The following is a 17,910-nucleotide window of genomic DNA, read 5'->3' on the forward strand; positions in this document are numbered from 1 at the left end:
TGGCAACGATGTCGCTCGAAAGATTTCATGTGTCGCCCACACATGAGCCAGTCCAGGGGCACTGGCAACGATCCCGCTCGAAACATTTCATGTGTCACCCGCACATGAGCCAGTCCAGGGGCACCGGCAATGATCTCGCTCAAAAAACCTCATGTGTCACCCGCACAAGAGCCAGTCCAGGGGCACTGGCAATGGTCTCGCTTGAAAAATATCATGTGTCGCCCGCACATGAGCCAGTCCAGGGGCACTGGTAACGATCCTGCTCGAAAGATTTCATGTGTCGCCCATATATATATATATATATGTGTGTGATGGGTTTCTTTCAGTTTCCGTCTACCAAATCCATTTTGAAGGGATTGGTTGGTGTGAGGCTATAGAAGACACTTTTTGTGCACAGTGCCATGCAATGAGACTGAACACAGAACCATGAGGTTGGGAAGCAAACTTATTACCACACAGCTACACCTGTGCTTAAATGATTGTCACGGCTGGTGGTGGTGGGGATAGTTTTGATGGTGGTAAATATCTTCATGTCAGGTTGGTGGTAGGGATGATGAAGAGGATGATGATAATGATGACAACAACAAGAACGAGGAGGAGGAAGAAGAGGTGGTGGAGGCGGATACTGCTGCTGCTTATGTTGATAATTTTGAGGATGGTGATTGTTATAAGTCATGTCACCATACCAAGCAGCCACAACTAATTCCCAGATGACATTTCATTCCATGTCAAATGGCATAGTTATATCAGTCAATCCATGCAACTTGGTGCTAAGCTTACATAACAGAATAAACAAGAAATTGTTTAGTTACAGACAATTTCATGCATAAATGACTATTTAGTGCTTTTACATGCATTTGTCTTATAGTTTATAACATCCATCGTTATAATCATTGTCGCCATTATTGTCATTTTATAACTATTTGCCATGCTGGCATGGGTTGGACATGTCTTAACAGTTCAATTCAGATCATATATGGAGTTATTGCTCGCTTAGAGGAGTCAGAAGTCATGGCTCTCCCATATGTTACCTTTTGGCTTAGTTTCTGTAGTTGAATGCCCTTTAAATCATGAACCATCTTACATAGTATACCTAATGCTGAGTATACCTAGTACAGAGTATACCTAATGTCAGACTAATGCAAGAGAAATCATCTTGTTCTAATCCTTAGCAAGGCCATGTTGTCTCCATTTGTTTGCTGGCACCAGAAGGGTTGTATCACTCCTTGCAAAACTAAAGAGAATCCTCTCTTACTTGCATTGGCTCCATCAATTCCATTCTTACTAACACTGTTGGCACTCCGTCGCTTACGACGACTAGGGTTCCAGTTGATCTGATCAACGGAACAGCCTGCTCATGAAATTAATGTGCAAGTGGCTGAGCACTCCACAGACACATGTACCCTTAACGTAGTTCTTGGGGATATTCAGCGTGACACAGTGTGACAAGGCTGACCCTTTCAATTACAGGCACAACAGAAACAGGAAGTAAGAGTGAGAGAAAGTTGTGGTGGAAGAGTACAGCAGAGTTCGCCACCATCCCCTGCCGGAGTCTCGTGGAGCTTTAGGCGTTTTCGCTCAATAAACACTCACAACACTCGGTCTGGGAATCGAAACTGTGATCCTATGACCGCGAGTCCGCTGTCCTAACCACTGGGCCATTGCGCCTCCACTTACTAACACTAATGAGTGGATAAACAGTTAGAGAAAGAAAGAGAGTGATGGAAGAAAGAATGATGTATGGTTCTTGTTTATCTTGTTAATATATATCAGAGGTTCTCAACCATCTTTTACCTACGGACCCCTTTGATTACAATTCTATTCTGGTGGACCTCCATTGCCATTAGATTTATACATGCTTCTTTCAAAGTTCCTATTTTGTTTTTTAACCCTTAACTTGTGTATGTTGAACTATGTAAAATGTTAGAGAAAGAAACCCAGCTGTTTCTTGTGATAAATATATCTACTGCAAAATTTTTTCATGGACCCATAAAATACTACAGTCGGCCCAGCTTGCTGTTTTGCTTGTGTGGACTCCCCAAAGTCTTATATGGACCCCCTGGGGTCATCATCATCATCATTTGATGTCTGCCTTTCCGTGTTTGAATGGGTTGGAGTGAATTTGTTGAGCAAATTTTCAACAGCCAGGTGCCCTCACCTGTTTTCAAGCAAGGTAATATTTTTCCATGGCAAGACATATTTTTAATGGAAGACTGGAAACAAACAACATGCTCATTTACAACCAATGCATGATGTCAAGACAAGGGTAGACACACACATACACACACACATATGCAAACACACAAACACAAATACACATGCACACACACACACATGTACATACACACACGCGCGCATGCGCACACACATGCATGCATAAAAAGACAAACACGCACACATGATGGGCTTCTTTCAGTTCCCTTCAACCAAATCCACTCGAAAGGCTCTGATCAGCCTGGGGCTATAGTGGAAAAAACTTGTCCAATGTGCTGCACAGTGAGACTGAACCCAAGACCACATGGTTGGGAAGCAAGCTCCTATACCACACAGCTACATCATATTGTAAATAAAAAATCTGCCACCACAACTATATTTTTGACTGATGAAAATTGTGCCACGGGGCTCTAGTATATTGACTTCTACAGATAATTGCTTTACCAAATTCAACAATAGTTTCACTGGAAACTATCAAATACTTCACCAATCACAACCAGGAATTAGTTTTCCTAACAGTGCAGGAACTAATCCCATCTGATACCCATTTCAACCTTCTTCCACTAACCTTATAATCACATCATGTTTTTGGTCCATACATGTCCTCCTGCAAGTCCAAATATCCAAAAATCTCAGCCATTCTGCTGAGATTCTTTTCAGATACCTCTGCAAACTGATGTTAATGTTTATTCTTGCAATAAGCTAGCAGAGTCATTAGTGCATTGGACAAGAAACTTGTTTCCCAACCACATAACTCGAAGTTCAATCCCACTGTGTGACATTGCATGTGTGTCTTCTTCAAAGCCTTGAGCAACCAATGCCTTGTGAGTGGATTTGGTAGGCAGAAACTGAAGGAAAGCCATTGTATAAGTGTGTGTGTGTGTGTGCACACACATGCATGCATGTGTAATGATGATTGTTCATTTAAAAAATGTATGCCAAACTTAGATTAGTAGTATGGGTATGTTTATAGTGGTATATATATATATATATTAATTCTGCCTTGTTCATTAGTCCACTCTACTGAGAACCAATGGCATTTGGAATTTAACCCTGCAACAGACTAGCATACAGTTTAGAGAGAAGTTTTTTACAGTCAGCTGCTTAAACTCAATAAAAACTGGATAAGCTTTGACCAAATGAGCTTCTAGGCTCAAGAAAGACTCTTAACCTCTTGACCCTTAAGTACATTGCTTTAACTCCTACAGGTACTTCTTTTTTCTGCTCAAAATATGACTAGTGGAAACCAGCTAACACCTTACAAAGCCAATACCACTGAATATTTTTTTTCAAAAATATTTTTGTAAAATTCTGTCACTAATATTTCACTCCACTATCTCAGATTTTATCCTCTTTCTTTACATCCTTACAAATGTTCCGACTCCATTTAAAGATAGTTTACTCTTTTCTTTTGTCCCTTTATTTTGGCTCTCAAATGCCCTAGTGCCAGCTAAGAATAATACAAATCTCTCAGTTCAATATTGCATGGCTTTATAGACACTGCCTGTAAGGCAATAATTACCCTTCACCAACATGAGAGAGCCAAGCATATATACAGGATGTTTGGGATGAAAAATTTTTTATGTCTCCTTTTTTCAAGAATAGCTTGATATATTGGTGAACAGTCAACAGCATTGGTGAGCATAAAAATTAAAGTTGTAGTTGAGAAAAAGTTTGCTGATATGCAGTACTGGAAGCCATCTGAATATATAAAAAGAGTTACCTGTATCATGATGATTCGTTCCAAAACGTTGGCATCATGACTACTGCTCAATGCTCTTTGAATATTGTAAAGGCTGTAAGATATGACATATCAGAGAAAATCAAGTTCCCCTAAACGTCCCCAGTGACATAATGCTGTCTCACATCATTAAACAGAGTTTTAGGCTCAACTCAGATGACTATATGGAAACTGCTGGAGACTGTAGTCAAACTCTAACTGGAGAGGGTTGCTGCTAGAAGGCTGTGTGTGGCTGTAGGGTTTAGCTCCTTGCCATACCTCCAGAAAGAGTCAGAAATGGTTGGCGGAGAATTCCCACGACTGCACCAGACCCGATTTCTGGCCTCTTAATTCCCCTGATTGTAATCCTATGGATTACTATGTGTGGTGCACAGTTGAGAAAGATATCAACCACTCTGCCTGTGACACCAAGGCCAAGCTGTTTGCCAAAGATCAAGGAGGTATTCAAAGATCTTCCCAGGGAAACAGTGACATATGCATGTACCAGTTTCTTGAGCCATCTTGAATCCATGGTGGAAGTTGAGGGTTGCTACTTTATGTAAGCTGTTATTTTCCAATCATAATCTAGTTGAAATTTTTTGATATTCCAAAATACTTTTATTTTTGGATGGGAATACTAAGTTGTTGGCATTTGGAAGGGTATCCAGCTGTAAAAGTCATGCCAAAACTGAACTCGCCTATGCTAGTGCCATGTAAAAAGCACTGAGTCCACTCTGCAGAGTGGTTGGTGTTAGGAAGGGCATCCAACCATAAAAATCCTGCCAAAACAGACATAGTAGCCTGGTGCAGCCTTCTACCTGGTTAGCTCCTGTCAACCATCCTACCCATGCATGCATGAGAGATGGCTGTTAAACGATGATATTGTGTTTTCTTTTCCTTTTGTGAAAACTGTCAAATTTAGCACTGACACCCTGTAACCAGTATCCAAGACAACAGAACTCACAGTTTGATGAAGGAAATCAGTGACAAACTTTGTCAACCTTTCTCTTTCAAAAATATATTTTATACTCCATTTAAATGTAGTAAGTGTTCTTTCAGTTTATGCTGGATGTTTTTTTTTTAAATGCATAATTATACAAAGAAAAATACATATAAATATTCTTTTCTATTCTAGGCACAAGGCCTGAAATTTTGGGGGAGGGGGCCAGTCGATTAGATAAATTAAGTATGTAACTGGTACTTAATTTATCAACCCCAAAAGGATGAAAGGTAAAGTCGATTTCGGTGGAATAAAGAAAAATGCATGTTAATATATTAATATATGATGTAAATTCATGATATGATGTGCTCAAATCCTAATCCATTTGTATCACCTTTTTTTGTCTTTTTGAGAACTAATTTCCAAATATCTTTTATATTATCTTGACCTAACAGCTACCAGTTGACATTCTGAAGCAGAGAGATAAAGTAGTTTTCGTTACAGCACTTCATCTCACGACCACCGAGTTAACATGGATGTACAGTACATAGGAAATTGGAACTAATTATCCCCGCTCTTCCCTATATTTAAGGAAACATCTGTGTAATATCATTAGTTATATATCAATTGAACAAATAGCTCATGTGATATTCTTAAATCTGATTCTGAAATTATATATTTATTTGTCGAAAATCCCTTAAATGGACGATCATAAGCCAAATACCCTAAGCACTAAGCCACTTGCCTTCACATGACTTATTGCAGTGGTGGTGAAAGTGATGATGGTTATAATGATAATAATGATAACGATAAAAAGGCATTGATTTAAAATGGAATTAGGTACATCTGGGATAACAAACAATTAAACCTTTCATTACCGTATTTATTTTGAGATGCTCTGTGTTTCTTTCAATTGATTTTAAATATAACAAAGAATTTAGTAAAACAACTTAGTTACCATTAAGCTAGCATTAGGAACATAAACTGTAACTAAGGTTTGGTGGGAGATTTTTATTCAGCACTTATGAAAACAAGACATTTATACTACAGAGCCAGAGGCAGTTTCAGCTGGGTTGGTATCAAAAGAGTTAATGAAGCATTGAATTTCAGCAATGAGCAGCAAATCAGTAAGCCCGGTAGACACTTTTGTGCAATGTGGTAATGAATATTGAAATTAGTTGCAATGAAACAAAATTTGAAAAGTATTTGTTCTCGGGTGCAGGCATGGCTGTGTAGTAAGAAGCTTGCTTCCAAACTACATGGTTCCAGACTCAGTCCCACTGTTTGGCACCTTGTGCATGCATCTTCTACTATAGCCTCAGGCTGACCAAAGTTTTGTCAGTGAAAGAAACCCGTTGTATATCACACCGAAATATATGTCACCAGTCCTCAGTCAAATCGTCCAACCCATGCTAGCATGGAAAGCGGACGTTAAACGACGATGATGATGATATATATATATATATAGTGTTTGTGTGTGTGAGGTTGTGTGTTTGTGTGTGTGAGGTTGTGTGTGCATGTGTGTGTCTTTGTATCTGTTTGTTCTTCACCACTGTTTGACAACCGGTGTTGATGTATTTACATCCCTATAGCTTAGCAGTTTGGCAAAAGAACCAGACTTAAGAAATGAATAAGTACTGAAGGTGATTCATTTGGCTAAAAATTCTTCAAGGCAGTGCCCCAGCATGGCTGCACTCAGATGACTGAAACTAGGGAAAGAAGAAAAAGATAGGACTTTGGACTAAAAACATTTGGGTTGAAGTGTAGGCACAAGACATGATTATATGTAAGAAAAGATGCTTTGAGATACTTCTTCTGGCTCTTTATATTCAGAGTTCAAATCTCACCAGTCAGGGTGAACTACTGTGGGAAATTTCTAATACCTTGTTAGATTTCTTCCCTGTCCTCTCTCTCTCTCTTTCTCTCTCTCTTAGGTATATTTTATTATAATTTGTCCCAACCATCTTTCACAACACTGGGAGAAAATTTACTTCAAAATCTATTTGGTTTCTTGGTTCTTATTTCTTTATTGCCTACAAGGGGCTAAACATAGAGGGAACAAACAAGGACAGACAAATGGGTTAAGTCGATTACATCGACCCCAGTGCGTAACTGGTACTTAAATTTATCGACCCCGAAAGGATGAAAGGCAAAGTCGACTTCGGCGGAATTTGAACTCAGAATGTAACGGCAGACGAAATACCGCTAAGCATTTCACCCAGCATGCTAACGTTTCTGCCAGGTCACCGCCTTTCTTGGTTCTATGATATTCTGATAATGGTGTCAATGGTGGTGGTAGTGGTGGTGGTAATGGGATGATGATGACGTTAATCATGATGATGAGGAGGCAGAGGGGGAGGGGTACCCCACAATCTTTGGGTGTCTTTGAATTTTCAAAAGATTTGTTTTCACTTACAATATGAAAGTTGAGAGAACCTGCTAAATCTTGCTTGTTTTCACTTGTTTATGCCAAAAAGGAAATATGTCAACATGTCAAAGTGACAAAATCTGAAATTGTTGAATGTCGAATATAGAAATACTTGCAATTTGCCGAGGCCATCACATTGTATGGTAGTATATATGTTGCTATATGTTGCATATTTTGTCAAACAGCTACAGCAGAATAATAATTAATGATTTTGATTATGTCTGTCAAGGTTAGAACATAAAAAATGGTGGTTATAACTTTATGTTGAATCCATTTCATATGGTAAATAATCCATTTATTAAACATTCTCTAATCCATCAATTATGGTAAATAATGCAATGTCTGAAAGCTGTGTTTAACAGTGGAGACAAACTGTTGCATGTGGTTTATCATTTCTAGATGTTAACATAATTTTATTGTATTTCAAGAGAAAGGAGGATATATAGGAGACTGCTTTTCTTTTTATTGATCGGCTTTTGTCAGTACGGATGAATTATGTGGTTGTTGTTTTAGTAGAAATTGTTTAGTCTCAAACAACTCTAACCAAGCTGACCTATTATCAAAGGCATTCCAGCTTTGACCATCCTGTCTTTTTAAAGTAGCTTGAATCAAATAAGATAATATGTGTGGTTCACTTTTATAAAATCAAGGGATAAAATATAAGGGAAATTTGGTTGATATTTCTTGCCATTTGTTGATGCTTGTAGATGCTTGTCTTGTTGTTAGTTTATATTTATATTATGATTCTGCATGCTTTTGGCCAAATCATGTTAAATGCATTGATTCTTGACTAATCACCAAAGTTAAGCAATGTCGAGCCTAGTTAGTACTTAGATGGGTGACTGCTTGGGAAAACTGGGGGCTGTAAGCATCTCACTTTTTAAGGTGGTGAGCTGGCAGAATCGTTAGCACACCAGGCAAAATGCCCAGTGGTATTTTGTTCATCTTTACATTCTGAGTTCAATTGCCACCGGATCACCTTCACCTTTCATCCTTTCAGGGTCAGTAAATAAGTACCAGCTGAACATTGGAGCTGATGTAATCAACTTAGCTCTTCCTCTTAAATTGCTAGCCCTGAGCCAAAATTTGAAACCAATATTATGATTCAGTACAACTGGTTAGAACAGGAGACAAATATATTACAGCTCTTGCTGCAGTTGTTGTCGTTGCTGTTGTCTTTATTTATGTACATCATTTTACATTTTGAGTTCAGTCTTGTCAAAGTTGACTTTGTCTTTCATCTTTCCAAAGTCAATAAAATATGTACCATTGAAATACTGAAGTGTGCGTGTAGTGAGGTTTTGATATAATATATTGGCCTTTCCAAAACTGCTAGCTTTATGCTTCTATTAGAAATTATTGAGTGTGGTGGGCTGGCAGAATTGTCTAAGTTTTGAAAACAAAACCTTTTGGTTTCTGTGGATTCAAATCTTGTCAAGGTCAACTTTTTTCATTCTTACTTGGTCAATAAAATAAAGTAGAGGTTTATATAATTAATTATCACTGTTGATTTTTCCCCTCCTGCCAAATTTCTGGGCTTTTGTTTATGTTAGAAATAGGTATTTTGGGGACAGTGGATGAGTGGAATCATTAAATGTTGAAAAAAATGCTTTGGGATGCTTGTTTTGGCTATAAGATGCATTCCATAAGTTTGAGACATGTTAGGAGAGGTAGTTATACCTATCCTGAATTATTGTAATTTTAATATATCATTACTATACATCAAATAAGTTGACCTGCCAACTTTTGCTATCCCAGATTGAAGGAAATGGCTGTAACAGCTCTTTGAACACATTCTACTAAACACTACTTGTCACAGCTGACTAGTTTATAGAATGTAGTCTGGATGTGAAGACAATTTGGAAGCTCACTGGGCAACAAAATTTTGTGTTAAACAAGGCAAAAAAACTACAGTAATTAATGAAATACTCCATAGAGCTTATGGATTAATTTTTTTTTTTTTTTGGTTTTTGCTGGCACAAGAGGTTTAAGGACAGTAGAGAGGAGGTGAGAACTGATGAGAAGTGTAGAAGGGAGTGTAACATCAAAACGTCAGAGCTATTTGATAAAATTTGCAATTTTGTGGATGAAGATCATCACATATCTATAAAGACAATAAGCTTACAACTTAGAGTTGGTGTGGTAACTGTGCACAGAATTATTCATGAAGTTCTGATCATGTCCAACATTTGTACAAAGTTTGTTCCCACAGTGCTCAATGAAAAGCATCCTGGTAACCAACTACTTGACAGAGATGGGCATCAAAACTGTATCTTACTCTCCCTACAGTCCAGATTTTGCTCCTTGTGACTTTTGGTTGTTTTCTAATGTGAAGAAGAACTGCAGGAGCAGTCATTTTGAAGATGAGGGAGGTTGTGGTAAGGGTCCTAGATGCCTTAGCTTTGGAGGACTTTTATGGGGCCTTCACGAAGAGACTGGAGCACTACAAGAGCATGACAATCAGAGGACCTTACTTTGAAGGAGATTATAGTTTTGCACTTCTTTGAAATTAATAAATGTCTCTCCAGAAAAAGTCTGAAAACTTCTGAGTTCAAATCTTTCCAAGGTCAACTTTGCCTTTCATCCTGTTTTTTTTTTATCCTGGTTTTGTACCTATATTGGAAACAATTATAATTCTTAGTGAGCTGCCAGAATTGTTATAGCATCCAAAAATTGTTTTATGTAATTTATTTTGACTTTTTACATCCTGGATTCAACTCTTTCCAAGGCCAATTTAGCTTTCATCCTCTCACGGCAAAGGAGATAGAAAATCTTCCTATAGAAAATTGGTGTCAATAGTATCAACTAGTCCCCTCCACTCAAAAATGTTGGCCTTGTTCCTAAATGATAAGCCATTATTATTATTAGTAATAAGGTTGTTAGCTGGCAGAACCATTAGCATGTTGGGCAAAATGCTTAGCACCGTTTTGTTTTAGAAATAATACATTTCTAAATCTCTCAGAGAGATTTATGCAGTAGTGATACGATGAAGTAGTTGTATGCTGTCAACTTAATGTGACAGTCCCCTGAAGGGAATAATACTACTGTTGGTTAGACCTAGGAAGCTGCCCTGCTTCCTGTCGGCCTTGACACATTTTCTGTGTCCTTATGTTTACAAGGGGGAGACATAAGGAAATGTGTCAAGGCCGACAGGAAGAGGTGCAGCTTCCTAGGTCTAACCAACAGTAGTATTATTCCCTTCAGGGAACTGTCACATTAAGTTGACAGCATACAACTACTTCACCATTTTGTTTGTCTTTATGTTCTGAGTTTAACTTCCACCAAGGTTAACTTTTCCTTTTATCCTTTTGGGCTTGATAAAATAAGTATCAGTTCAGTTCTGAGGTTGATGTAATTGGCTTACCCATTCCCGCAAAATTGCTGACCTTGTGCTGAAATTTAAAACCATTATTATTATTGCTATTATTATTATTATTATTATTATTATTATTGTTCAGTAGTTTTATTTTAATAACGTGCTTTCACTTCACTACCGAGCGCAGCTCTGTGTGCCTTGGGTATGTGCTGTGGTTTGCAGCAAACCACAACACATTATTATTATTATTATTATTATTATTATCGTTATTATTATCATTATTGTTGTTGTTGTTATTATTAGTGAGTTGGTAGAATCATTAGCACTCCGGGCAAAATGCTTAGTGGTATTTTGTCCATCTTTACATTCCGAGTTCAAATTCTGCTGAGGTCAACTCTGCCTTTCATCCTTTTGGGGTCAATAAAAACAAGTACCAGTTTGAACACTGGAGTCAATGTAACTGACTTACCTCATTCTCTGAACTTGCTGGCCTTGTACCAAAATTTGAAATCATTATTATTATTATTATTATTATTATTATTATTATTATTATTATTATTATTCAGTCTCACTGTGTAACACACTGGGCAAGTGCTTTTTATTAGGTTGGCCAAAATGTTCATTTGACTTTTTAAGCAAAAATAAGACACAAGTTTTAAACATAAAGTAATTTGTTCAATCAATGATATAATTGCTGTTTCATTCCAATATGTTCTGCCATCTTATGGGCAGAGCCATTATTCCCTGCTAGTTAACTGTGACCCTGCCAGCGCTGGTGCCACTTAAACGGCATCCAATCTACATTGTAAAGTGGTTGGCATTTAGAAGGGCATCTAACTGTAAAAACCATGCCAAAACTGAACTCGCCTGTGCTGGTGCCATGTAAAAAGCATTCAGCCCACCCTGCAGGGTGGTTGATGTTAGGAAGGGCATCCAGCCATAAAAAAAGACACAGAAGTATGGTGCAGGCTTCTGTTTGGCCAGCTCCTGTCAAACCATTCAACCCATGCCAGCATGGAAGGAAGAGGTTAAATGATGATTATTGATGATGAACTGTGCTTCTGGAATTTGTTAAATGAATAATTTTTTTTTTATAAAACGAAATTTTGCAGAAATATTGACATGATTTGAAAAAGAAAAGACAAAATAAAATAAAAATATATTTGTTGATATGGTTTTTGATGTTACAGACCTTAGACTATACTTACATAATCCCTGCTATTTCTGGCATGCTAAATGACTATGTAGGTGGGCTACCTTTGAGTTTATTTAAAAGAGAGATTAAGACTGTGATGAAATAATGAAAGAAATATTTACTGAGCAAATAATTACTGTTATAAGAATAAAGGATACAAAGGAAGATTGGATGTAACATCAGAAAAATTACTCATATTGGGAATCAATAGGTAAATACTGACTTCAAATTTTGGTACAAGGCCAGGAATTTCAGGGGAGGGGACTAGTTGATCATATCAACCCTAGTGTTCAACTGGTACTTATTTTATTGACCTCTAAAAGGATAAAAGGCAAAGTTGACCTTGGTGGAATTTGAACTCAGAAAGTATAGAAAGATGAAATACTGCTAAGCATTTTGCCCAATGTATTAATAATTTGGCCAGATCACTACCGTAAAATGTGTAATTATTATTAACCAACTAGCAGAAAACTGCCTAGAGGTAGGTCTTTTTGCTGGTATATCTATAGTTTACTTTTGAGATATCTCTGTTTAAAATTACATGACCATTAATATCTTTTTGTGGGGAAGCAACAAGGGAAGAAATCATTTAACCTATATTGACAACTTGCTTCAGAACAGTGGAATGCCAAATGTTGATGAATTAAATATATGCATGGGGGAACCATGATGCATGGCATACTCATGTGAAATCACTGAAGTGTTCAGGACGACCAAACTAACAAACGGACTAATAGCTTTTGGGAGAATGATTGTGAAATAAATATTGACTATCCTGAAGTATTTTATAATTTTGGTATGTCATTGTAGGCACTTTATGACACCACTTGCACAATGCGTGAAAAACGACTTGATATTGAAGATCAATTAATGGAAGAAAGGAAAAACCAGGAAACATTCAAAAAGGATATAGATGCTTTAAACAAAAAGGCTAAAGTTATCAATACCTCTCTGGAGAAAGCACAAAATGATTTGGAAGCTTTTCAGGTAAGTTGTTTTAAAAAGGTTCACCCAATTCTGTCTAGAGCTTAATGAAGCATTTCTGAGGACACATTTTGTTTATTTCTCAACCATGTGGCTTTAGGTTCAGTCATAAATGGTACCTTCTTTGAAAATTCTACAGACGGTCAGAAAGCAATTTTCATGGATTAAGCAGATATTTTTGAAATGTGATTCTTGTCCAATGTAATGGAGGTTCATTCAGATTTTGAATTGTCTTTGATGAATGTTCTTCTTTGATCTGAAACACTGGTGTATATGGATAAAAAAAATCATCTCCCTGAGTTTGTGGTCGCATTAGAAAAGTTTTGATGTAAGTATTTCCCAAATTAAAACATAATTCTACATAAATACATTGTGAGGACCCATGTGAGGAGATTTTCAATATCTTTGCATTAGAAATATATTTAAATCATAGTGGAAATGTAGAGAATCAATGATCTTGAGTATTGATCATAGCAAGAAATTATTAGGTGTTGTTAACTCAATAATTGCAGTGGTTATGGTGTTTATAAACATCAGATTTTTAATTTGCCATTTTCTTGTGTCTTCCTCCATTTCAGTTAGAAAAACAACGTAAATTGAATGAACTGGATGTAACAGTAACTTTACTCCTGCAACAAATTCAATACACTGTTGGTAAGAAATTCCCTCACGATATATCAAAGGCTTTGGTTTTCAGAAATAATCAGATTCTAAATTTGAACAGCAGAATTAAAGAACTTCAAGCTGAAAAGAATCAACAAAAAAGAAACAAACAGTAAGCATTAATTTTTTTTAAATGTCATTTTTCTGGCCCTTCAAAATGTCCACTTTGAGGTATGGACATTTCTATGTCCAACTTAGCATTTAACATTAGTAGTACTACTTAATTCTTAATAAAAATGAGAAATACTTATTCATAGATGCAGGAGTGGTTGTGTGGTAAGAAGCTCGCTTCCTAACAACATGGTGGTGAGTTCAGTCCAGCTGCATGGCACTTTGGGCAAGTGTATTCTACTATAGCTTCAGGTCAAACAAAACCTTGTGAGCAGATTTGGTTGACAAAAACTAAAAGAAGCCCAATGGGGTGCTGAAAAGTTCCTGGTTTAAAGGATATTGTGAGAGATCTGGTTGGAGGTCCAACCTTCTGAGTCTTTTTTTACAGGACTTAGAAAAACTGAAGGATTACTGCTATAAGTGTGAATCTGAGAGGAGAATATGTTGAATAAAATCATATTTAACTGATCCTCCTGTATTTTCTTTAACTCAAAGCCAGGAATTTCTCTGCATCTCCTCATGTATATGCATTTGTGTGTGTGTGTGTATCTGCATTTGTCCACCACTTGACAGCCAGTGTGGTGTGTTTACATCCCTGAAACTTAGTGGTTTAGCAAAAAAGACTGATAGAGTAAGTACTAAGCTGAGGAAAATAAAAGTACTGGAGTTAGAAATTTTTCAAGGTGGTGTCCCAGCATGACTGTAGTCTAATGACTGAAACATATAAGCCTCTCTAGAAACCCTATTTGGTGTTACTGTTTTAACTATTTTTCTCTGTTGTCACTTATAGTTTTTTCTAGCACAGCAGTAGAGAGAAAATGTGTTGACTGTGATACTCTTCACTGTTAGAAAAGAAAATTCTTTGATACCAGGAAGACAGTTTTATGTTACTACAATCTTAAATTTATATTTCATAGCATAAATATTGGTTGATGGTATAATAATCATCATAATTTTTATTATTAAGTGTAAAAACTTTATAGAATTGATAAAATACAAGATAATATTGTTTTCATATTTTGGAACAAGGCCAGCAATTCCGAGTGAGGGGGTTAGTCAATTACATTAACCCCAGTGTTTTACTAGTACTTATTTTATCAACCTTGAAAGGGATGATAAGCAAAGTCAAGATGGAATTTGAACTCAGAATGTAATGCTGCTAAACATTTTGCCCAGCATGCTAACAACTCTGCCAGCTTTCTGCCTTAAAAAAATACAAGATAATATTTGGAACATGATAATATTGGCATGATATAAATGATATTACTAATAGAACATATTATGAACAGTACTTATAAATGTGTATTAGCAAAATATGATGTTATCAAGTTTACATAATAGTACTGGCAGAAACCCATGACAGCATTAAAATAATGGGAAGGAACTAAAAGGCTGATTGTGAATTTGAACTTTATTACAGAGAAGAACGTCTAAAACACTGCCAACTTCTAAGAGACAAAAGACAGTTTGAACAAATAATAGGTCAACTAGAAGACACTTGTAACAAGATGATAGAAGATAAGTTTGGTCGGCTTGTTGACATGGAAACTGTTGAAACAGTAACAGTGCATAGAACCAATGCTGAACTTGAGGAAAGGGCACACCAAACAGAACACCAATTGAGAGCAAACAGATGTAAAGAGAGGGTAACACCTTAGATTTTTTTATCTCTCAAATCATTTTGTTTATGATGAGTTTATTATGCCAAGTCTGGCACCATGTAAAAGCACTTGTGATAGTGCCATGTTATAAGCACCCAGCACACACTGTTGAGTGGTTGGCGTTAGGAAGGGCATCCTGCCATAGAAACCAACTCAAGTCAGATTGGAACTTGGTGCAACTCTTCTGCTCACCAGCTCTGATCAAACCATCCAACCCATGCCAGTATGGAAAATGGACATTAAAAGATAATGATGATGATGATTTGGTATGCTTCATAAATGTTGGAGAATTACATATGATGGTGAATAAAGAATTCTCTTTTATGTGTTGTAGAAGTACAGCTAGGAGGTTATGGTTTAGGTACATCTTTTGTGGGCAGCTTACTCTTGTATTTTCATAGTTCTTTATTCTTTAGCAGCTACAATATCACTTGAAATCTACATTGTCATAATGTTAAGTCTTTTTCGTTGTTTCTCAAATGAAGAGGCTTTCCAGGTGCTTTTCTAGTTAGTCTCTGAGACATTTCATTCCCAGTTTTGAAAATTACAATGTCGTAAACTTTGTATGACAATGGAAATGTAGACCAGACATATAAAATAATTTAGAATGAATATAAAACCACAAATACAGCTGCTATAAAGATGAACTTAATGACAGATGCTCCACTGAATTTCCTCTGTTATCTTATGAAATAATGCACTTGCATATTGTGTACTTTGGAACATTTGCAAGATTGACCAAAGAAGGCAAAAGCAACAAGCAATTTTAATTAGTTGCTTCACCATCATTGAGTTGAACTTGTTCTAATTTGCATGAACCTGATCCTTCATTTATCTCAATCTTCTATGGCATGTGATAGATTCTTTCAGCAACATCCACTGATTTCTGCTAACTGATTGATGTATGACTTCATTAGATAACCAATGCAATTATGACCATGTTGGGATGTCCAAAGTAGCATGTCACCAACCAGCTTCTTCCCTAGTAGCATCGAACAAAGTGAACTTTTCTTTCTCAATGTGTAAATACATTTGAAAGCTTATTATCTAATCAATTCGTCTGCTGCCATTTTTGTTACTTTAACGTTTTTTCTTTCTTTCTTTCTTTCTTTTTTCTTTTTGTCATTAAGGAAAATATAATGCAGCTGAAGCGTGATATATCAGCAGTGACAAAAGAAAATACAGATCTTACTGGGCAGTTACGAATATTACTGGAAGAACAACATCTGTTAGAAGCCAGACTGGGTTCAAGGCAGAAGAATCTAGTAAGTCATCTTGTGTTCTCTTACTTTGTTGATAGTTAACCAAAGGTAGAAATAGAAACAGTGAAACTGGAATGAAGTAGCTACGAACATCCTTAGACTGACAGGCCTTACATGCAAAATGTAATTTGTAAAAGTTCACTAAAAATATTTGCCACTTAAATGTGGCTGACCCCTAAAGGTGGATGTTACTGTTGCTTTTAGCCCCAGGAGAACATCTTCTCCAGCTGGCTATCGACACACATCTGTTTCCTGTCTATATTTGCAAAGGGAAGTCATCCTTCCCATCTGTATGTATCGCAGATCGAGATGGGAAGGATGACTTCCCTTTGCAAATATAGACAGGAAACAGATGTGTGTCGATAGCCAGCTGGAGAAGATGTTCTCCTGGGTCTAAAAGCAACAGTAACATCCACCCTTAGGGGTCAGCCACATTTAAGTGGCAAATATACTTCACCTTGCCGTGCAGTTACTGTTAATACCTCGCTCAGAGATTTAACATTCACTAAACATATTTCACTGATATATTTGCTTTCTTTCAAGGGTTTTCTCATTGGAGAATTAGATTTCTTTCTTGCAATCCAATGAAATAATGATCAGTTGCTCAGTGTCCAGGCATAACTTGTTTACAGAACTGAACTGTACCTCCCTATGGTACTTATTTTTCTCAGGAAGAAATGAGATAAATATTGAAAGTAAAGGATATTCTTTATTCTATTAGTGGTAGCATGAAATGGCTTAACAATATGGTTGCAAATACTCAGGCTGCTGTTGTAAACAATGGCGAAAATAATAATGATGATAACAATGGTAGTGCAGATACACATTTGTTGGTTAAGACTTCATAATTGATTCTAAGTACTCTGCATTTTAAGCTGTCACTCCAACTTACTCTGCAATTTTCTCAGGCATATGGTGTGGTGTCATTTTACAGCGGTATCCATTTCATAGTGTTTATGAATAATCTAATAAAGTGGAAATGGTAGGCTTAATCTCTTACATTATCTGGTCCTTTAGGTGCCTGTAGTAGTATTTTACTTGGTTGCAGTTATTTAGGTCAGATCTCTTTCTTCTCTAAGTCTTAGAGGCTTCTCTAAATCTGCTCATAAGTACCATTAATAACAAAAGTGCTATAAACAAAGACAAATTATGTGTATCTTTTATCACTTATCTTTTACTTGCTTTAGTCATTGGACAGCAGCCATGCTTGGGCACTGCCTTGAAAGGTTTAGTCAAACAAATCAGCTTCAATACTTATATTTAAGCGTCTTTTCTAAACTGCTAAGTTACAGTGATGTAAATAAACCAACACTGGTTGCCAATCAGTGGATAGTGGAGATAAATCACAAAGGCAAACATTCATGCATACAATCATACAACATTTATATATATATATATATATATATATATATATAT

At 36.6% G+C, this 17,910-nt stretch overlaps 1 protein-coding gene across 1 annotated transcript in view; it reads left to right on the top strand.

Moving 5' to 3' along the window:
* Positions 1–17,910, top strand: part of LOC106873590 (cilia- and flagella-associated protein 44) — a gene marked incomplete at its 3' end in the record, with an annotated part of 187,418 nt that overhangs the window by 159,384 nt on the left and 10,124 nt on the right. The window contains exons 30-33 of the mRNA XM_014921024.2: positions 12,624–12,800; positions 13,376–13,572; positions 14,992–15,217; positions 16,363–16,497. Coding sequence (XP_014776510.1) covers positions 12,624–12,800; positions 13,376–13,572; positions 14,992–15,217; positions 16,363–16,497 — 735 coding nt within the window. The remainder of the gene's footprint in view (positions 1–12,623; positions 12,801–13,375; positions 13,573–14,991; positions 15,218–16,362; positions 16,498–17,910) is intronic.

This window comes from Octopus bimaculoides, chromosome 5 (genome assembly GCF_001194135.2).
Source record: "Octopus bimaculoides isolate UCB-OBI-ISO-001 chromosome 5, ASM119413v2, whole genome shotgun sequence".
NCBI lineage: Eukaryota > Metazoa > Mollusca > Cephalopoda > Octopoda > Octopodidae > Octopus > Octopus bimaculoides.